Source organism: Parasteatoda tepidariorum, chromosome 5, assembly GCF_982258835.1.
Source record: "Parasteatoda tepidariorum strain Cologne lab strain chromosome 5, Ptep-v5.0, whole genome shotgun sequence".
Lineage (NCBI taxonomy): Eukaryota > Metazoa > Arthropoda > Arachnida > Araneae > Theridiidae > Parasteatoda > Parasteatoda tepidariorum.
In genome coordinates this window covers 97,669,717-97,693,888 of record NC_141759.1, presented here as the reverse complement: position 1 = coordinate 97,693,888, position 24,172 = coordinate 97,669,717, and the positions used below count along the sequence as shown (strand labels likewise).

The 24,172-nt window shown below is 29.4% G+C and overlaps 1 protein-coding gene across 1 annotated transcript in view; it reads left to right on the top strand.

Moving 5' to 3' along the window:
- Positions 1-22,658, top strand: part of LOC107456560 (uncharacterized) — a 78,472-nt gene extending 55,814 nt beyond the window's left edge. Inside the window, exons 2-3 of the mRNA XM_016074456.4 lie at positions 17,795-17,937; positions 22,477-22,658. Of these exons, the coding sequence (XP_015929942.3) occupies positions 17,795-17,874 (80 nt within the window). The 3' untranslated portion in view covers positions 17,875-17,937; positions 22,477-22,658. The remainder of the gene's footprint in view (positions 1-17,794; positions 17,938-22,476) is intronic.
- The last annotated feature ends 1,514 nt before the right edge of the window (positions 22,659-24,172 follow it).

Sequence of the window (24,172 nt, the reverse complement as noted above, 5' to 3'; positions counted from 1 at the left end):
AAGGGATTTTACCTAGCCTAACTATTAAATTTTTATAAATCTTTCTAGAAACTAATTTTTTTTAAGGGCGTGACTGTGTTATTGTTAAATGCAGTCAAGAATAAAAATTTAACCAAGAACAAAGTCATGGTAATGACAGCTGATAAAAATAAAAAGGAAATTGTTACGGAAGAAAATGTTTTAATTCTTATTAAACCTCAGGTGTTCGCTGACACAAAAGTTCATTCATGTTTGGTTCTTCAAGAATGTTTTACTAAGTGAATTACTGTGGAGTTTTATGTGTTTTAATTTTTAAATTTATGATCTATTTCTGATATTTTTAAAAATAATGAAAATTAAAGTAATTTCTAATGTGAGCCATTTAAGCCCTTTAAAAAATTTCACCGCTACATTGTGGTTGATGACCGGCAAAAAAATATTCCTGTCACTGATCGTGAAAATAAATTTTTACCTGAAAAGTTATCATGATTATAAAATTTCAGGTTTACCCAAAAAAAAATTTCTCGTAAAATATATGGCCACCGACCGTAAACTTTAGTTATTCATGTAAAAATTATCTCTTGTTTGGAGCTTTATTCGATTTGAAAGTCGGGGTTATTGTCTAGTGCTGCCATCTGTTGACGAGGAAGAGAGTTGCATGTCCCTTGCTTGTGATCTGCTATATGGAGAGGGATTGCGAGAGATGCTCTTTGCCACCCGTTGGGTTTGAACACGGAAACTGTGTGTCATAGCCTTATGATGCAATCGCAATAGAAAAGGTTTGAACCTTTGAATAGAATTAGGAAATTTTATGTAATAACCATTAATTAATGATTGTATCTATAAATATTTTTGAAGTTCGTTACGATATGAGCTTTTTTGTCAAAGTAGGACCATAAACTAATGGTCCGATCTTCGATTTCATAGAAAAATAGAAATTTCTTAGAGTGAAGGTATTATATTGCATAGAATAAAAAAAAAATTTTGAAGTAAAAAAAAGATTACGAGCAACATCTAATATATATAACTCTCTTACGTGGCTCCCAAATTTTGGCTGTATTTCTTTTCCTCCGATGGCAACGTTTGCTTTGTTTTGTTTACGTTACTATTTCTCTTACACGGCGAATCGACCAATGATTGCCGCTAAAAATGACTCAGGTGACTCAACATTTAGTGCTTTTAAAAACGGAAGCTGAAATAACAAGAGAGCATCAGCTGCGGCAATCTCATACTATTAAGCTAGGCAGAAATGAGTAATCTTTGTCGATAGATCTCTATTTTAGTATTTTGTCGAAAGCGCTTTTTTTCACGAATTTATATATAACGAATTTATTTTATAATTTTTGATTTATATTACGAATTATACTATAGCACATTTCTAATAGGTTTAACGAATTGCATGTCATTTATTTGAATTCAAATTTATTTTAATGACTTAGTATTTACTAAAAAAATGTAATTTTTTTTAAAAAAAAGTTTTTATATGGATTTGAATGATTGTTTTGAATTCTTAGAATGTCGTGCATTTGCAATGTACCCAAGTTAGTAGCGAGCGAAGCGAGCTTGGTTTGCGAAGTAAACCATATAAGATTGCGTAGCAATTTTCGGGGGTTGGCGAGCGTTAGCGAGCAGGGGGCGCAGTACACAAGTTTGATTTAATACTCGAATTTTGAAAATAAGATTTTAAAGTAATAAATGAATACAAATTGATCGTTTTCTCTCCAATGATCTCCCTAAATATCCATATGATATTTTTTTTTTATCAAAATGCTTTATAATCCTTTTATTCTGTGATTGTTATTTGTTACCTAGAAAGAATTTTACTCGCCTTCTAACTGAATAAAAAACATAACTTTTCCCACTATATGAAAAAATAATATTATTGTTATCTTATTAAATAATAAAAATATTAACACTTTTATGACTTTTGTGTTATAGTTTTGTTTTAAACTTTAAACATATCTTGTCTTCTCCTTATTGATCATTTCATGAATAAGAGAATTAGAATGCCAGCAATTGGATCAAAAATTCTTTCATTGTTATCGATTGCACTTCTCACATCATCTGCAGTTTTTTGCATTTTGCATTATTTTCTATTCATGTAAGGATTGAAAAAAAAGATCAATATTGCAAAAATGTTTAAATTGCTTTGTATCTATTTTCAAGTTTTTTCAATGGGCATCGTATGACATTTTGCATCATAAATAATATAATTTATGTCATACTTATTTTATGTTTGTTATACTTTAGTAATTATATTTTAGTTGCTTTAAATTTCGTTTTACGCGAAATTATGCGTTATTTTCAATTCATGTTAAAGATTGAAAGAATAGATCAATATTGCAAAAATATTTAAATTTGCTTTGCATCTATTTTCAAGTCTTTTCAGTGGGCATCGTATGACATTTTGCATCATAAGTAATATAATTTATGTCATACTTATTTTCTGTTATACTTTAGTAATTATATTTTAATTGTTTTAAATTACGTTTTACGTAAAATTATGCTTTATTCTCTATTCATGTTAACGATTGAAAGAAGAGATCGATATTGCAAAAATGTTTAAATTTGCTTTGCATCTATTTTCAAGTTTTTTCAATGGGCATCGTATGGCATTTTGCATCATAAGTAATATAATTTATGTCATACTTATTTTCTGTTATAATATAGTAATCATATTTTAATTATTTTAAGTTACGCTGTACATAACTTCAGCATTGAAAGCCCGATGAAAATATTAACCAGAACATGTAAATTAACGTAATTAATACCATTAATTACAGATTACAATGTAAGAAAAAGCACTATTTGATTTGGTTTACGAGTGTTGCTATTTATATTTCTGGATACGTTCAAGGTACATCAAAGGCTGTGTATAACATCTACACAGGTGACGAATCATGGATCTATGCATATGAGCCGGAAACAAAACAGCAATCAACTGTATGGGTCTTCCAAGACGAGGCAAAACCAACAAAAGTTGTTCGAGGAAGAAGCACATCGAAACAAATGATTGCCTGTTTCTTCGGCATGAGCGGTCATGTGGCAACAGTGGCGTTGGAGCAACGCAGGACGGTCAATTCTGAATGGTACACGACCATTTGTTTGCCAGAAGTCATCGGAGAAATTCGAAAAAAGCAGAAGAACAGGCGAATAATTCTTCATCATGACAATGCGAGCTCTCACACATCGACTCAAACAAAGACATTTCTAACGGAGCGAAAGATCGAACTGATGGGTCATCCGCCGTATAGCCCTGATTTGGCACCCAATGACTTCTTATTCCCACACATCAAAAATAAATTACGTGGACAACGATTTTCGACCCCCGAAGAAGCGGTTGATGCATTCAAAACGCATGTTTTGGAGTTACCTCAATCGGACTGGAAAAAGTGCTTTGAAAATTGGTTCAAACGCAAAAGTGTATTGATCATCATGGAGAATATTTTGAAAAAGAATAAAACCAATTTCGATCCTACATGTTTGTTTTTTCATTATTAGGCCAGAAACATAAATAGCAACCCTCGTACGTGGTCAAACCTAAGTGTTTTTGAATAAGAATCTACAACAAAAACAGCACAAACATTTCATAATATTTTCTTCATATTAATAAACTGTAAAGACAAAATAATGAGTAAATAACACATTTTTACTGATTGAAAGAAAAAATTTCCAAGTGCAAAGAAACTACCAAAATTATGAATAAAAAACAATTTCGATTAATTATTATTTAGTTTAAGATCTTTTACTATTTTTTTTATTTTCATAATTATTTTTCCTTTTTCTTATAATAATTTTTTCAAATAGTAGTAATAATGTTTTTTAATTAAAATTTTTATGACGAATTTTTATAGTTAAATTTTAATAAAAGTAAAGTATGTTTCGAGCTTTTGCAATCATTGTATATTGCTCTATATTGTATAGTTATTTTCAAACCTCACTGAGGTAAAGATATGATCAAAACTACCTGAATATGGTAAAGTTCTCCATATTTTTGCCTCTATGGTAACACCAAAAATCTTTGTGATTTTTACTGAGGTGATTTCTACTGATTTAGATAAATTTAATAATAAAATATAGTTTTACAATATGTGATAAAATTTCGTAACTGTAGTAAAATATCGTAACTTTATCATGATACCTTAGAGCATAACATAAAAACCATTTATTTGTTTAAATTTACTTTTCAGTTTTATGTATTTTATACTAAATGTGTTGTAAGAAGAAATATAGTTTTGAGAACCAGAATTATCGGTAAATCGTAGAAATATAGTTTTGAAAACCAGAACTATCGGTAAATCGTTTCCATATGAACTAAAAAATTTTCAAATTAATATTTTAATTGGGGTATATTTTGGTCTCATTTACCAGAATTATAGATTTCATTTTTTTACTTTTATCAGAATTGTCATTACCAAACAGTTCGGTGTCGGTGAGTTTGCCAGAATGTTTTCTCCGTGTGGTAACATAGGAATTACTGGATGTTATTTAAGATTTAAACTTATAATTTCCAATTTGTTTGTATTTATCTTAATTAATTTTGAAATTTTTTTGCTTACTGAACTTGTTTATTAGCATATAGAATGTAATAAACTTGAAAACCGGGGTTAAATCTTTATTAAATTCTCAAGGCCAAAAATTAAAAGATAAAAATAGATCTGTTTTATCACAAAATATTTTTTTTAAAAGTGAAAAATATTCTATGTAAAAGAACATGAAACGTATAAATTAAATTTTGCATCCTCAAAAATTCTTGACGACTTCTTTGAATGTATCCAATAACGCGATTTGAAATCGCTATCTGAAAAAATGAAAACTAAAGTTTTGGCAATTTCATGGAAATTTCTCTTGTTTTAACATGGCATTTATTTTCTAAAACTTTTCACTCTATAATGTATAAAGCTTTATTCATAGAAAAATTTTATAGAAAGGATCGATATTATTAGCTGCATAGAATATGATAAGATTTTATACGCTGAATTAATTTAAGTATGCTTCTTAGTTCATAAGCGCGTGACATAAACTAAATGTAAATATATCTATTACTTATTTGTTTGTAATTAGATGACAGGTTTCTTAGCTTATAGTTTCATTTCATTTACAGATTTGAAATTTTTTGCTTGCTGAACTTGTTTAATAGCATATAGAATGTAATAAACTTGATTACCGACTTAAATCTTTGTTAAATTCTCAAGGCAAAACAGTAAAAGATTATTGAGAAAAATAGATCTGTTTTATGACGAAATATTTTTTAAAGGTGAAAAATAACTCTATATAAAAGAATATGAAACACGCACATTCAATTTCGTATCCTCGAAAATTCTTGACAACTTCTTAGAATGTATCCAATAACGCGATTTGAAAGAGCTATCAGCAAAAATTGAAAACTTAAGTTTTCGCAATTTCATGGAAATTTCTCTTGTTGAAATGGCATTCATTTTCTAAAACTTTTCACTGTATTGTGTATAAGGATCTATTCAAAGGAAATTTTGATCGAAAGGATCATTATAAACAGAATTGAAGCGTTGTATCAATTTAAGTATGTTTCTTAATTTGTAAAAGCGTAGCATAAATTAAACTATATCTCTGCTACTTATTTGTTTATTATAAGATAACAGGTTTCTTAGCTTATAGTTTGAATAAAAATTAAACTGAAAATACTTATTCTTATTACTAATTTGTTTATTGTTAAAAAGCTAGCTTAACCTCATAATTGCGTGAAACAAATTAAACCAAAAATTTATTTTCTATTACTAATTTGCTCAATAAAAATTTAATAAGTTTATTAAATTAATTTTTGTTGCGCAATATGCCTTGGTAAATATTGTTTAGACTGCATTAAATAAGAAATGAGAGAGACTAAAGTTAGAAGCAATTTTTTTATGCGATCTTCGAAACCATAAAATAATTTCTAAAAAGTAAGAACAGACATAGAAAACAATCATAAAATTATTTTTAAAAAATAAAGTTATCGTACGATAGGCAAAATTGCATGGCAAAAGCTGGAACTGACAGTTTTAATCCAAACCGGGAATAGAACCCTAGTCACATTTAAAACTATATTGGCCCGTCCTTATAAAAATGTCTGGCAATTTAACTTAAGGAAAAATTATAGCTAAAGATCAGGTAGCGAATCAATTTTACATCGGAATTTTATTTATACAATCTTCAAGACCATAAAATAATTTCTGTAAAAGTAAGAACAGACATAGAAAACAATCATAAAATTATTTTAAAAGAATAAAGTTATCGTACGATAGGCAAAATTGCATGGCAAAAACTGGACTATGGACTGACAGTTTTAATCCAGTTGTGATTTGAAAAACAGAGCGAAACTGTTTTGTGGAAAACAGCTTTAAATCGTCAAACACAAGAGAAAAGTTTTTTTTTAAAAAAAAAGAAGAAAAAAGAGACAAAAAAAGCAACGGGAAATTGTTGCTAGGTACTAGTAATGATAAAAAACAGAAAATATATGTATTTTTCTTTAAAAAGTTTTCCTCTGCAAAAAATATGTTTTCTTTTCTGTAAATTTTCAGTTATTTTCTAGTTTGTATTTACTCTAATAGGTTGCCTACCATTATTGGTTAGTTTTATAATAATTCAGTTATGAATGCCGAATAATCAATTTTTAATAGGCTTAACAATTTGTTGGTTTACGTTACTCAAGTAATACTGAATTACTTCTACAAACACTATTAACAAATTAGAAATCTGATTCTGACCACACAATTTCGATTATTTTCATCTGTGAATCTTCTCATATGGGAGATATTTTATCTTACTGGGAAATTGACCACAAAAGAGATATTAAATTTCCCATCCACTATATGCCCACTCGGGATTTTTGTGTCTCTTTTCTTCCAAAAATGTCAATGTCAGTTTTTATTTCTCGGAAGGATACTTTTTCTTTGCCCTTCATACGGTTTCTCAAAAAATGGAACTTCTGAAAAATCTGAATTAGATCTCTGAATAAGGGGGAGTTTTCCATTTTTAACATCCTAAGCTTTTGTGGTATTTCTCAATTGAGAGAAGTGTGGTGGAAAATCAATAGCCTTTCAACGAACCAAAAATGGACGCTTTTTTTTGTTTATCAAAAATAAAATAATATCTATTCATCAATTCTGAGAGGAAAACAAATTCCGGTAAAAATATACTCTATGTGGTAATGACATTTCTAATAAAATAAACCATAATTCTGGTCAATAAATCCAGAATATACGGTAATTAAACTATTCATTTAATAATTTTTTCATTCACACTGTGAGGTTTACCGAAAAATACTTATTTTTTCAGATTTATAATTCTTATTACCAAACTTTTAGTAAAAAACACAAAATTTTAAAACAAAATTGACCGAATAAATGATTTCTATGTCATGTTATAAAATATGATAAAATTAACAAATTTTACAACATTTACTAAATTTTATCGCTTATTTAATACCGTAATTTACTGTCAATTTTACAAAAATCATTACTAATGTGCTTCGGTGAAAATTACCGAGCTTTCTGATGTTCCCTTAGACCCAGAAGCACGGTAAATGCTACATATTTTTTTCTCAGTGTATCCGTCATATTTTGTTTTCATTGTCAGACACACATAACCTCAGTTTTTTTTATGAAATTTAGGAATTATTGAAATTCCCTTATTTTATTCGTAATAACCTAATATCTTTGGTAACTTCAGGATTCATACAAGCGCGATTCATGTACAAACACGATTCTTGTACTCAGCTGGATTCAAAGGTTCATAGATACAACCCGAAATATTGAAGCATTTTGAGGTGTAATATCGTTCAATTAAGCTCCAAACTGAATGATGCTAAGTTGAATTACATCATCAAATTTCGTAAACTGCATTTCACGGTATTATGGAGTAACTTGACTACTCTTGACTCATAATTTAAGTTCAAACTCAGTCTATTTATTATATCCAAATTTCTTAAAATTCATTTCCTGATATTATGGTTTAATCTTGATATCACCTTTGTTTCTTTACTTTGGTTCATACTAAATAAATTATCTAATCAAGCTTCTCACACGAAGGAAAAATTCTGGTAAAATTACCGTGCTTGTATGGTAAGGACACTTCTCGTAATAAAATCATTATTCTGGTAAATAAAATCAAAACATCCGAAGCCTTCATCTGATATTTTTTTGTTCTAAATTGGCAATTTTTTCCAAATTATAGTTTTTATTGCCATACATTTTGTAAGAAATACAAAACTGAAAAGTAAATTTAACCGAATAAATTGTTTTTTGCCATTTTTTTAAGGAATCAAGCAAAATTTTCTAGTGTTACCTCATTTACAGAGTTTTATCACGTATTATTAAACCAAATTTCATTGTTAATTTTACTAAATTAATTACCAAAGTCTTTCAGAAAGAATTACCACGCTTTTTGGAATTTCCATAGAGCCACAAACAAGGCAAAATTTTGTTATATTCTGCTAGTTTTAATCATACTTTTTTTCTAAGCATACACTTAATTTTCATTATATTATGGTTCAAATTGATAATAATCGACTCTTGAAATTGGTTCAAACTAAGTGGAATTACATCATTGAACTTCTTAAACTTAATTTCACTATATTATATAGATTAACTTTCTTTACCGTTGTCTTTTAAATGTGGTTCAAACTACAAGACTAAATCGTTAAACATTGGTAGCAGCAAATCCAATGTAATTCGTCAATTAAACATCAGTAACATATATACTTGATTTAGGACATTAATCATTAGTCAGTAATAAGAACTTGAGTGGTTAAGAGTGATTAAAATATGTTTATTGTACAAGTAATTTGTTTGCCGAATGGCTTTTAGCATTCCAGTAAATAAATTAGTTCTTATCAATGGATTGGCTTGGTGCAATACGGAGTTGCAATCTAGTTTTTCGGATCCAGTTTTCGTTAAATCAAGTAATCAATTAGCATTTTTCCTGCAGATAATTTGCATGTTTCCAAATTTTCAATGGATAACCGCACATTACACAAAAAACATCTTATTGACTACACTGTTAAATTTTGAAGAGTATTTGCCCACAATATCGTGCGAATTTGCTGTAATCCTACCATGACACCAAATTAAAGCATATTGAGCTATCTAAAACCTGATTACAACATATTATTTTTAACTTGAATGCTCATTACACAAAAAACATCTTATTGACTACACTGTTAAAATTTTGAAGAGTGTTTGACAACAATATCGTGCGAATTTGCTGTAATCCTACCATGACACCACATTAAAGCATATTTAACTATCTAAAACCTGATTGCAGCATATTATTTTAAACTTGAACGCTCATTACACAAAAAAACATCTTATTGACTACACTGTTAGAAATTTTGAAGAGTGTTTGACAACAATATCTTGCGAATTAGCTGTAATCCTACCATGACACCAAGTTAACGCAAAGCATATTAAACTATCTGAAACCTGATTACAGGATATTATTTTTTAACTTGAACGGGAAAAAAATGCTTCGTTTTACAACTTATTAAAGTTACGACAAATATGAATTATATCATGGTTAAACATTTAATCTATTTTTTTCTGCAGTTGTATTTATTGAAAAGAATATCAAACAATACTTGCTGAAAAAATATTAACAAAGAAAACAGATATATCACTCTGTTAAAGTATCAACCCACATTAACTCACAAAAGGTTTTGAAAGAAAGTAGGAAGGAAAAAAATGATGGATACGAGGGTCCTGTGTCCCTTTTTTTTATGTTACCAAGGAAAACTTTTTTCTTTCCTTTGAAATGGAAAACAACTTTTGATAACTCTTCAATCATCTGATCTGAAAGAAGCTAGAGAAACTTCTTAGAAGTATCATGTTTCCTTTTATGAAGTTTGAACAAAATAAGTATTTGTATGCATATTTGAATTTTTTTATTTGAGAACATAAAAGTAAAGAAAGCATGGGAATAAAAATTCGAATAATAGTTTTTTTCCTGCTTATTTAAACTCAATTTTTTTTTAAAGTTTCTAACGTTTGCCGGAGGTTCTTTTCGCGGAAAAATTCCTACGTATTATTTAGTCTTAACTTGTATTGGAAGTAACTAATTTTTTTTGAATTTTCTGCAGCTTACGTTGATTTTTCTATTGCACGGCAGCGTGTTACTGCAGATTAAGCATGATTTTAAACAAAGTATTTTTAAAAATTTTTTTTAATTGTTTTAAATATATATAGATATTTTCTGAAAAGTATTATTACCACGATTAAATTCACGACAATTGAATACGTTAATTCTCAATATAAAAAAAATAAAATTCTCAGGAATTTCATTTTAAAGAAATATTTTTAACATGTTTTTTCAAAATTCTGTTTAAGCAAAATTCTCCATCGTCATGTCTATTCATCATTTTTGAAACTCGAAAGAAAAAATTCAGACGATACAAATGTTAGAAATTTAAATAAAACAGGTGGCAATCGCTAGAAATTGTAAAAAGAAAATACAGTGCTACGTTTCACAATAGCTATAGATCATTTTTCCTAGGCTTTATTTTTCTTTTTTGCACATTCCATAAGTAATGTACACTAAATTCTTTTCACCTGGGTTTTTTTTTTCTTCAGAAATTTCGTGAAAAGAATGTTCTGCGAATCTACTAGTTCAATACATCCATTAATTTCAGAATTTCGAAGCGACAGTAAATCTTAACATTTACATGCAAGTTTAATTTAAAAGGAAATTTCTTTTGCTTTTATAAAATATTTCCTCTCCTTTTAATCTTCCACCTTTGGCTATTTTTCCTTGCCTTTTGAAATCGACAAGATAAAATTTGCTTTTTTTAATATTCTAAAACTTTTTCTTCAGAATAAAATTAATAAGTTTCTTTAATAATTTTTCTTAAATGCTTTTTTAAAAAATAATATTCAATTTTTATGATGTACGATAATAATGCTGCAAACTTACTTTTTTATCGAAAATATCTAGGATTTTCCGTAATGGTTGCCCTGAGAATATATTAATTTAGAAACCTAGTCAAAACTGAAGTAAAAAATGCCTACTCATAAAGCATTTCAAATTTAAATTTAGTCAAGAACTATCGAAATCTGCCAAATTATTATTGAAGAAGGTGGGACGAGAAAAGCCAAAACAAGTTAAATGGTAAACAAGTTAGACAAGTTAGTTCCGGGTGAGACTAGAGATATCTTGAATGACTAGAGATATCTCACCTTCCAATTCTTTTCCATTTCTTTCGGCAATCAAGGAAGTTTTTATGTTTTTAGTTCTATGTTTTTAGTTTTAGGGAAGAAAAATTCTAGTTAAATTATCATAATCTATGAAAATGAGATTTCTAGTAAAAAAAAATCTAATTCTGGTTAATAAGACTAAAATATACAGTATTTCAATCATTCTTGTGATTAATTTTTCTGTTTATATGATTTACCAGAAATTCCGGTTTATAAAATTGTTCTTTTTACCACACATTTAGCAGAGAATACAAAACTGAAAAATAAATTCAACCGAAAAAATGGTTTTCATGCCATGCCTTAAGGTATAGTGATAAAATTACTAACTTTTACTACATTTACCAAATTTTATCAAACTTTTTCATTTTGCAAGAACATTTTCTTTAAGTAATATGAAAACTAACTTTCAATATTTTTTTATTATTATTATTTCCAATGAACTGCACAATCGGTCTTGCCGATGAACAGATCTAGTGCGCTCTCCAGAGGTGGTATCCACTCTTTCAGGACCACCACAATGGGTGAGATACCGTTGGCCATGTTAATTTAGACGTCTAGTTTCTGCCACACTAGATGGCAGCACCGAGACTCTATTTGGATGCTAAAGTGCACTAGGAACTAAAGTGCACTTTCGCTGGAAATGCCAAGAGCCAATAAGGCACTCCAGGGATCTTTTACATGCCGCATAATCATATGACATGGCCGCTGAGGATTAACTTTCAATATTGATGAATAATATAGAATATTTATGTTTGTTAGAATTTGAAAAAATAATATACCATTTTTAACTTTAAAAAATTTAGATAATACTTTTAATGTTTTTGATTCAGTCACTAGTCTTTAGACACTCATTAACAAGAGAGTGGTATTTTATAGTATTATTGTTATAATTACTAGCATTAATACTTATTAGACACTAGTGTTACACTAATAATTACTATTATAACACTGTGATAACACTAGTGCAGTTCAATGAGTTAATCGTTCACTTAGGAAATTAATACTATTGTATGGATATTAACTAGTACGTCATAGCATAATTAACTAGATTTATTAGTGTAATTACAACACAATGTACTAGTGTACTTTTAAGGTGTCATTAGTATATTATAATTTGAGTTGCTTTAGTTAGTTCAGTGTTACGAAGACACTAACTTAAGTTTAGGGAGATCAATTTAATTTCCAGGACAAAGGCATAAAAATTATACGTTCATAATTGATATTTAAAATAAAGAAGATAACAAAATTTCATGGAATCATGTTATATTATTTAAACTAAACAAAAATATCTAGTATTAATCAGTGATACAGCAAAATGTTGTACGCGAAACTAATTCACTTAATACCCTTATTTTTCTATTTTATCCACTAACATACACACAAAATTCCGCTTTTTCGGAATTATTAAAGACTAAGATTTTCACTGTTTTTTTTCCCCAAAAAAAAAGATTATGAACAGAAATAAGCGGTATTATGATACTTAACTCGTGATGTGCATTAGCTGGAAAAAAATCAATAGCATAATATCGTTTTCACATAAGAAATTGGAATATGTTTCAAAGTGAATGGTTTTAGTCATGATAACTAGTTATATTCAATAAAGTCAAAATAGAATTATAATAAAAGAATATTTATTCTTTAAAACCTTTCAAAAAGCTTTTACGTGCACATATAATCCAGTACTTGAATAAAAGGTTTTTGGTTCTTCATATTCCTGAAATGTTTAATGCCATGTCGGTGGTTAGGTTACCTCGACATTTTTCATAATTGATTATTTTAGAAACTTTATTAAATAACTACTTGATTTATATTTATCACTGATTAATTATTTCAATTATTTTTTATTATTTTCAAGGATTATTTTAGTAATTTTTTGGAATATCTTCTTTTTTTACTAAGATACTATTTTAAAAATTTCTTCTTCTAGCTGATTCTAAGCAATTTTTTTTTAGTATTTCTTCCTTTGTATAATTTACTGCTTGCTTCTACTAGTTAATAACTTTAATGGATTTTACTAACTGATTAGCATAGCAATTAATATGTAATAAACTGTTTTTTAAATTTGTTTTGCTATAATTTCTTACTACGTCAAGCCCCGCTATAGTGAACACAGCTTATAGTGAACTCCCGGATATAGTGAACGAAATGTTCGGTCCCGTGCCTTGCTATACACTTATAATGTTATTTTTCGTGGATATAGTGAACCAAAAAAGTGAGGAAGTTGGATATAGTGAACTTTTTTCTGTCTTCGACAGATTTTTTTCTTCATTTTTTTGTAATAATTTTGAAATTTCTACTTCAAAGTAAATACATATACCGATTTTTAAAACCATCTATAAAGGGGAATGTAGCGATAAGCATTTTTGCTTGTTTGCTTCCTTTGTCTCACTTTACCATCCCTAAACAAACCAAGCAGATGTTTCCAGCCCAGACAGGTGATGCACCTGTAAGATGTCAATGGGATCAATATGCATTTTCTGTCAGAGGGAATGGGTAATTATTCATTATTGGTCAAAAAGGTGGACACTGATTTGTGTTGATAAGGCCCTCATTTTAACTCCTTTTTGATCTCAGTTCAGTTAAAAAAAAAAAGCAAAGTGCGAACAAGTGTCTCAAATTTAACTATGGCAAACAGTAAACGTAAAACGTTCTCCATTGATGATAAAATGGGCATAATCAGAAAAATTGAAAATGGATGCAATCAAGCTGATATTCGCAGGAAATCTAAACTATCCAAATCTGCAGTTTGTAACATATGGAAAAATAAGCAATTAATAATTTCTGCTCATGAAAAAAATTTAGATGTCAGAAAAAAGTTGAGAAAAGCAGATCACAAGGATGTTGAAGAAGCATTACTAAAGTGGTTCAGCATTCGAAGAAGCCGTAATCATCCAGTATCTGAACAAATGTTGATGAATTTGCTGAGAGATTTTGTGAAACTACTTTTATGTGCTCGAATGGCAGGTCAGACAGGTTTAAAAAGCGGAATAACAGAAATTCAGGAAAATTATCTGAGAATCGGGAAGTGTTTCCAAATCTGATGATGAGGATTACTCATCAGCTAAAGGTTACGAATTTCTTTTTGCACTCAAGACGAGGAGTAATAAAAATTAACACATTTTTTGCTACTGCATAATATTTTTCAGTCATTTATTTGAATAATGTATGATAAAAGTTAGGAGTTTGGGAACCATTAGTCAAATTGTCGCGTAACGGATATAGTGAACTCTCGGTTATAGTGAACCGAAATTTCAGCCCCTTGAAGGTTCACTATAGCGGGGTTTGACTGTATTTGATTATTTCGTTAATTTTTTACCAATTTTACAACTTTTTTAAACGACTAGGCATTTTAAACAGTTTTTTTTTGTATATTTTTTCTGGTATTAACATTAATAAACTTTTTTAAATAAATGTTAGATACTTTCGTATCGCTGATTTCAAATCCGCAGTTGATTTCTCTCGCTAGCTATGGTATTTTTAAATGAAATTTGTAATCTAATCTTTATCAAAAAATACACGTTTAGAAGTGTTATGTATAACAAGGGCCAAAAAAGTTACAACAAATGGTTAGGGGAGTTAGGGTAAATCATCAGAATTAAAAATGTATAGGAACCAATGACCAGAAATGTCAACGTACGCCGCTAGGGGTGCTGTTTTTTCCTGTGTTTCTGAACAGGTCAGAATAAAGAAGCTTCCTCGTGCAACGACATTTTCGGTCATGGATTCCGATGACATTTTAAACCCAGTGATGAGTCCTAACTACCTTTATAGTTTGTTCTGTTATATCCCCTGTATAACATTTTTTAAACTTATACATTTCGATAAAAATAGACTGAAAATGTCATTTTCAAAATTGTGGCTTTAGAAGCAAAATTAAATTTAGTTTTGAAATACTCTCATTTGAAATACTACGAAATATCAAAACTGTGGCAACTGTCTTAAAGTGGAACTGACACCATATCATGTTTTTAACTGCCCGCAGTCGCTGCAGGCCTTCACCTCTTAAACTACCCCACAGAAGAGGATTTGTATTCATTTAATGCCATAGAAATAACAAAAACTATTAAAGCACACCTTGAAATATGATTCAATAGAGGATACGACACCAACCAACCAAATACTCTCACCCAAATTAAGCAAGTTCAAGTATTTTTATAAATGCAGCAAAAAACTTATTCCCCGGTATAATTCATATTCAGAAATTTCAGAGATTTTATAAATTATTGGGTTAAATATATTACTACAAACTTTTTCATTAATTTATTATAATTTTTTTTTATTATTTTATTTCACTAATTTTCATAGTGTCATTATTCACCCATTTTTTTAAAAAGGAATATTTTTTAATCTACTTTATTAACTATTTTAATAACAGATTTCTGTACTTATTTTTAACTAATTGATAAACATAGTATTTTCTTCCTTTGTAAAGGAGTTCTCAATTCCAATTTTTTTTTCTGGGTGTAAAAGAATTTTAATATCGGGAGAAAATTTTAGTTTATAATAATTATAATATTGTGTGAATTAATTTATTTTTAAGTTCCTTAAAAATCAATTTTCATGGAGAAAAAATTACATAAATCAAACGATTTCAAACGATAAACAAACTTCCAATTATTTTTTTTCTTTTAAATATTTTCTAATGACAAATAATAGTTTTATCTTACAAATATTCAAATATTTTCTAATGATAAAAATTAGTTTTTTTATTACAAATATTCAAATATTTTCTTATAACAAATCAGAGTTTTTTCTTACAAATATTCAAATATATTCTAATGACAAATAATAGTTTTTTCTTACAAATATTCAAATATTTTCTAATGATAAAGATTAGTTTTTTTCTTACAAATATTCAAATATTTTCTTATAACAAATAAGAGTTTTTTCTTAAAAATATTCAGATATATTCGAATGATAAATAATAGTTTTTTCTTACGAATATTCAAATATTTCCTAATGACAAATAAAAGTTTTTTCTTACAAATATTAAAATATTTTCTAATGATAAACAATAGTTTTTTCTTACAAATACTTCCGAATTTAATGATTACATTTTAAAAAGTTATTCTGTATAAAATGGTTAATTTATGAAGAAAAAAAAATTCCGAATTTTAAAGAAATACTTTTAAATATAAGCATGATGATTAAAATATGATTTTTTAGGAAATAAACTTTCCTCAAAGCGAATACTAAAAACTAAACTTTACAATTCTTTCAGAAAATATGATTTACCTTAATATTAAAAGAAAACAGTATTAAATTAAATATTCACGAAATAATGCCGAAAAAAAATGTTTAAACATTGAAAACATACATAACAATATTTCTTACAAAAATGGATATTTTTCAAGACGGTGTTAAATGCTTAATGTTGAAAAATAATTAAATATGTAATATTTCAGAGCGAGTCAGAATTGAGAAACATTCTTCGTTTGTATTTTTAACGATATTTTGTGCTGTAGTACTTACTTTTAATATTTAATAGAGATTCTGAACAAGAGTTAGTTCAAACAAGCTGGTGCATTACCTCAAGTTGTTTTCTGGTTGTTGTTTAATCATTTATCCTTAATTACAGGAAGGACTTTAGGAATTAATATTTTAACATCTTCCACCGAAAATAAATAAGATATTACGGTATTATTACAGTCATTTTAGTGACTTGTGTTTTTCTTCAGTGAGTCCATTATTTAAAAACTTAATTTTCCATAAGCGAATTCGTCTTAAATAACCTAAATTCCATCTTTAAAAATAAAATAATTAATAATAAAGTCAGGAAAACATTTGCTTAAGGAATATTTGCCTAATTAATCTATCCTGATAGGAAATAATGCTTTTTTATCGAATAATAATCTATAACTCAAGAGACGTGACAGCCCATAGAGGGCCAAAGCCTACTGTGCCCATCAGTTTTTTTTTTTTTTTTTTTTTTTTTTTTTTGCCAAATCAGATGTTCCGGTTGGGTGTTCAGCCCAACGAGGAACCCCCAGGGTTTAGTTCCCAAGCATGCTTGGTACTCGTTTTATCGACCCACTGAAAGGATGAGAGGTTCAGTCAACCTTGCCCGGCCCAAGGATCGAACCAATGACCTGTGATACGACAGAGCGAAGTGCTACCACTCAGCCACCGGGCGGAATCTATTCTATAATAATCATTTTCATCAATGTTGTAAATTTGTACCAATTATTGTAGTTCTTTCTTTAAACAACATTTTTTGTGCAAACCATGAAAATTACGCAAAATTTGAGTATGAAAAATGGAATCAGTTTTCTCAAAATGAAAACCTTTTCGCATCTAATTTTTTATGTGTGAGAGGTAGCTTAAAAGCTATATTGTTTGAGTTCGTAAAAATAAGGAAAACAGCAAACATTTTTTTTTTTTTGAATAAGAAGTACTATTTTTGAATTGCATTTATTATGTTGAAAACCCTTATAACTTCTAAACTATTAGTCCGATTGCCTCGATATTAATTTCATCGATGGCTTCGAAACTTTCATTCAAAAGTAGTATTAGTACTTTCGAGAAAAATGCAAATAATAATAATGATAAAATATACTTTTTGAAAGTGATTATTATTTTATTTTAACTAATTTCGTTTATTTTAAATATTCTAGTGATCCAAAGAGAAAAAGAACGAGAACTGATAAACAAAGTATGTTGCTTGGAACAAGGACTGAACGCAACAGACACCTGACAATAAGACTTCCTATTTTTCAAAACAGTGGAACATTAAAATGTCGAAGATGTATTTTGAGAGGTAAATGATTTTGAGAGGTTTATGATTTATATTTAATCAAGAAATAAATTATTTTCTTTAAAATGGTAAAAAAAAAAAAACAATATTATCATGCAGTAAAAAATTTGGATCCCATTCCGGTAAAATGTTCCGGCACTAAGGGCAACACCTCTCAGAAGAGAGAATGCCTCAGCATCGATTAACTTAGTAGTCCAATGTAACGAACATAAACTGCGCAGTGAGGAGAAATACGAAATATGTCATTACGTTTGAGCAATTAACTGCGCAGTGAAGAAAAAATACGAAAGATATCACTACGTTCAGACTACTAAAGGATCGGATTTCTCGTATTATGGTAACGCATTATGGTAGAGGCCTTTTTTTTCTAGGAGGTGATGCTCAAGGTGCCAGTTTTTTTTCATCGCAAAATTTTCGCAATTTTTCATAAAATTTTACGAAATAAAAAGTCTGGTATACCGAAATTTTCCAAGTAATATTTACTTCGAAATCACTAAATTGCTGTATTCACATAAATACTATTGAAAAAATTACGGTATAAAATTTTAAGATAATAATATATTCCTCAGTAAAATGGATGTTACGAATGCTGCACTCAGGATTCCAGTACTTTTTATCGCGATTTGAACAGGAATTTTTTTTACAGTGCAGGCAATAAAGAGTTTTTTTATAGAAAGAAAGTAAACACTTTTAGAAGTCACTAACTTTTAGCATTATTACTTAATAGTTATAAAAAAAACTTCATCAAGTGCGAAATACTTTATTAATTGTACAAAAATTTCTTAGTTAAAAATAAATAATTTGTTTTATTAAGAAATGCAATATTTTATCGGAGTATAGGTAATATTAATCAAGATGAAAAGAAGCATTATCAGGATATAAATAATTCTTATTAAAGATAAAACGAAAAATGTAATATATACTACCTAATAATACGAAAAATAAAAGACTGTAAGCAATTTAACACGTTTATTAAAACTCAACTAAATATTGTAATCAAAAACTAAAATTGACCCAGAATGCTGATTTTCTCATCTGATTTCTTTCTGTTTCTATATTCTTTTTGATTTCTAATTTTATTTCTGTCTAAATTTACTCTTTTTTTATATTTTTTCGATGTTTCCTAAATGTTACCGATGAGTACGCAGCGCAACTCTCTAAAAAATTTTTAAATGTGCACACTGCGCAAAATAAAACTGGAGCTCTTTTGCAATTTTGATCATATCGAGTTATCAAGTTTTTATAATGCAAACTTAATGCCACGATGATTTAATCAAGTGCTCCCCAATCATTTTATCGCCGCGGTCCGTTCAAAGTTGAATAATTTTATCTCGGCCCGCTGAGGGGAAGGAAGAGGCATTAATTTTTATTTTTATTTTAGATAGTTTTAATTGAATAAATTTAATTTAGTTGTATTTGAACATGCCTTCAAGCAATGTACAATTACATGTGGGGTATTGGTGCTGCTTTAGTTGACGTATATCAGTACTGGTTAACCTCCCGTCAACGAAAGATAGACAAACTCAAGAGTAATACACCTCTGTAAATAAAATGGAAATAATTTAAAATTATTTGGGCAACCTGGTAGCATTTGATCATAGATATATTAGTCCCTGCATTATTGTCTATATTAGTCCCTGCATTTGATCCACAAGCCGGTACCAGTCTGTTGCCCGGGATTCGGAGAGAACAGGTTTAAATCATTGAGCGCTAAACCTCTCCTTATCTAAACAACTACTCTTTATTTTTTCCTACTTCCCCTTCGTCCAATAGTTTAAATTTTAGTAATGAATCGCAAAATAGAAAAATATGATTATTTTATTTTAATTTTTATGACAGGGAAAAGTATTTATTAAGTATTCAAATTTTATAATGAAAATTGAAATAATGAAGAAGAAAAATTGACTTTTTCCTATTTTATTTTTTAAACACAGTCTTAAAAATATATATTTAAAATATTTATTTAGTATTCAAACCTGAAAATTGAAATAATGAAAAGATTTTGAATTTTTCCTTTTTAATTTTTTAACCACAATCTTTAAAAATATTTTTCACTGTAATTGAGAAAATCTTAAAAGTAAGTCATCTTCAATATGTGTCAAAATCTGACATAAAAAGTTTTTTTTTTCAAGTAGTTGATAATGGCCTCCCAGTTTGTTGATTCCGAAATAAAAGCTTTGATATGAAGTCTAGTTGAATTCTCTTTATTACTTACTCTCCTTTACAATGTCTTGACCGTGAGTGTGATTGCAATAGGATTATTCAGATATCTTTATGTGTCTAATAGTTCAGGATTGCAAAGTGAGTCGTTTTCTTGCACAAGGTGTAGCTCGCCACTATTAGCTCACCACAGAGGGGAAATGAATTACAAAAGTTTAGCATCATCGATTTAGTATTAAAAACACATTTGGTGGACATAAAGGATGATTGTTCTTACCGACCCGACTCCTTCATTGTGCCTTCTTCATTATTTTGTAGCTATTGACAGCAGAAGTTTCAGCGTTTGGTATGAAGTTTAAAAATCGCCATATTAAGCTGGAGTTAATTCACCTTCGGTACCGTTAAGATTAGATTTTTTTTTCTTCATTTTTCTCCTAATTTTACAATCTAAACAAATCATAAATATGCAAGAAACGTTTATAGCTCTTTAATTGTTACTAAAAATAATTAAAACTGTGTTTAATCTGTGTTATTTTGTCATTCCAACAATGGGTTGAGCACTTCGTATTTTTTAACTGTATTAATAACGCGCGTATGATTCATTATATAATCCAATTTCTGGTCATATTACGCATCCACTTCTGGTCTAATTTAAGGAGCAAGTTTTGATTGCTGGTGACCCAAAAATATAAACCTTACTATGCTCTCAGTCGCACATGCTTATAATATTTTTAAACATTTCGCGGACTTACAATTAAGGAATACTGCATTAAAAAAATTAAATATTTACTTATTATTCAATAGACTCAATAAAAGATATGTATAAATCCTTAGATTCAGAGTATTTATTTTTAATGCGCAATGCAATGCCACGTTCCCAGACAAGCTGGTACTCAAGAATCTGAAACTTCAATATAATACTGAGATTCCAACACCAGATGGCCACGCTGACTGCTCAGTGCCTTTCACCTGTTAGCCATTGTAAAAAGTGCTCACAAATAAGGGTTCGCAAGGAGGGCCTCAACCCAGAAATATACAGTGGAATTTATTTGGATTCGGCATATTTGAAAAACCCCATCTTTTTATCCACAAAGTGGGTTTTTTCATGCTTTATTATTTCCAATCAGCCGACAAGTCTGTGTAGGGGGCAGGGAACTGTCCTTGCATCAGAAAGGTTCTGGGTTCGAATCCCGGGCAAGGCATGGATGTTTCTTTCCCTCTATCTGTGTTCTATGTCCTTTCTCCTTTGTGTGTGAATGTGACCCGCCCTATAAACGGGCTGTGGTAGTGTGACGTGGGCGACGCTGTTCCACCACCGTGGCTTCGCCACAGGTGCCCACTGGGTAACGAAAAGAGAATTAGCAGTTCTGGCACTTTCTGTGGCCAATGGACAATAGCTCCAAGTGCCCACCATTAAAAAAAATTAAAAAAAAAATTATTTCCAATAAATTTTCTTTCCAATTATCAAACGAAATTTTTTTTTGAAATTATCAACTAACTGTTTTATAAGTTTAACTTAGTAACTCTTTATACAAAATGTCATCATGTATTAGGGGGACCGGAAAGTATTGTCGTTTCGGCGCATTTGATATTTGTTTACAAGATTTTATTTTTAATCAAAAATGTATGCACCCTCGTTAGCAACAACCTTTCAATGCTGGATCGAAAATTAATCGAAACGATTGAAAAAAAATGGATTGGTTTTTAAGATTAACGAATATTTAATGCACCGAAACTACATTACTTTCCGGTCCCCCTAATATATGCTATATTTATATATACTAAATATAGACATCATATCTTAAGTCTATATTTAGCATATATACGAATGCATGTAGAACATACGTGAAAAAGCTGACTTATTTTCAGGCAAAATAATCTTTTCATAAAATAATTTTAAAAAGACCACGTTGTTTTTCTTATAAGAAACCCACATGAGTTGAGCTTTTTCTGAAAAGACTTGGTTTTTTTTCTGAAAAGACTTGGTTTTTTGTGAAAAAATCACCATTGCGAAAATTACGAACAAATAAGTGAGAATTTAATGTATTAACATTACATTAATGTAAAGTAAGTGTGAAAACGCAAGAAATCGACAATACTTAGGCTTGGTTATTACCGATTTAGTTATTTGCTCTTTTTCCTAATTACCTAATACTGCGTTTGAGGTAAAAACACTAATTAATCAGCAATCAACCAGGGGGCACTTTAAGCGGTATCATCAAGTAGCAAGTAAAGAACATTAGCTACATACTATTTTTTTTCTTTACTATGATAGCAGCTTGTGTGGATAAAAAAATTGCTTGGAGGTAAAAAAAAAAGCGAAATTTAGCAGACAAACAAACCTATGTATTCCTGAATAAACAATATTCTTTTTTTTTTCAGGTTATACGAAAATTGCTTCTTTGAGGGAATAACCTGATATGTAAAAAAATATGAAGAACAGCTGTTGTTTGCAGTTAATCTACTGTTTATATTTCAATGTAAGACAAATATTTATGCTTCAAACAAATGTATGTGCCAATATATTGTATTTGATCTAAAAATAAAGATAAATAAGGTCTCTATATTACATAGGATATGTTTCAAAAATTAAGTACTCACAACAATAAAAATTGCAAAAGCTTTTTTTTATTATAGTAGCAATTGAAGCTATGTGAATTAAGACAATAAATACCAATCAACCGCAAATCTTAAGATAAATGTATATTACTTCCATCTCTATATCAAATACTTTTTTTAACGGCAGGGGCAGAACTTATTCATTTTTGCTGTGGAAGGTGCCGGATGTGTTGCCCATTTTGCGTTGCCTGGTGAACACCTATGAACAAAATTACGAAAGCGAGCAACATTACCCACGCCATACTGCCACAGATACTTGTTGATAAGGTGAGCCACATTCACACATCGCATACAACAAAGGACAACACACAGAAGCATCCCTGCTCTGAAGGGGATTCGAACATGCAGCCATTGGCTTCACAGTCAGGCACGCTAACCACTCGGCCAGCTGACTGGTATATCGAATACGGAAATATCAAATGAATAGCGATATCAAAACTATACTCATCAAGTTAAGAAAAACAATTGTCCTCTTTGCGCCTAAGTGCACGCCAAATGGATGCCAAGCTCACAACGCGAACGTATATCAACATACAGCACTGACTTTTGAAGTGACGTTGAACAGAGTTCTTTTTGCTTGCAATCTTATTAACCACAATAATCAATCAACAAGTAATAATAATTAATAAAACTGACACCTATTAATCGTAACAATTATCTGTCTTTTTGTGCGCATTTAAGGAAACTGTTGAAAAGAATCTTATATAGAGAATTCTCTTACGTGGCTTCCAAATTTTGGCTGTATTTCTTTTCTGCCGGTGGCAACGTTTGCTTTGTTTTGTTTACGTTACTATTTCTCTTACACGGCGAATCGACCAATGATTGCCGCTAAAAATGTCACATGCCAAATCTAGTTGATGTGGCTCAACATATAGCGCTTTTAAAAACGGAAACTGAAATAACCTGAGAGCATCAGCTGCTGCAATCTCATACTATTAAGCTAGGCAGAAGTGAGTAGTCTTTGTCGATAGATCTCTATTTTAGTATTTTGTCGAAAGCGCTTTTTTTCACGAATTTATATATTACGAATTTATTTGACGATTTTTGATTTATATTACGAATTATACTATAGCACATTTCTAATAGGTTTAACGAATTACATGTCATTTATTTGAATTCAAATTTATTTTAATGACTTAGTATTTTCTAAAAAGATGTAATTTTTTTTTAAAAAAGTTTTTATATGGATTTGAATTATTGTTTTGAATTCTTAGAATTTTGTGCATTTGCAAAGAACCTAAGTTAGTAGTGAGCGAAGCGAGCTTCGTTTACGAAGCAAACCATATAAGATTGCGTAGCAATTTTCGGGGGTTGGCGAGCATTACCGAGCAGGGGGAGCAGCCCATTAGTAATAATTAATATTGTTTCTTCCAGACGATTATCTTCCGCAGCGAAACAAACGTAAATATCCTTTATCTTGCATTTAATTTGTTAAGAACATGTCAGCATAAGAAACACT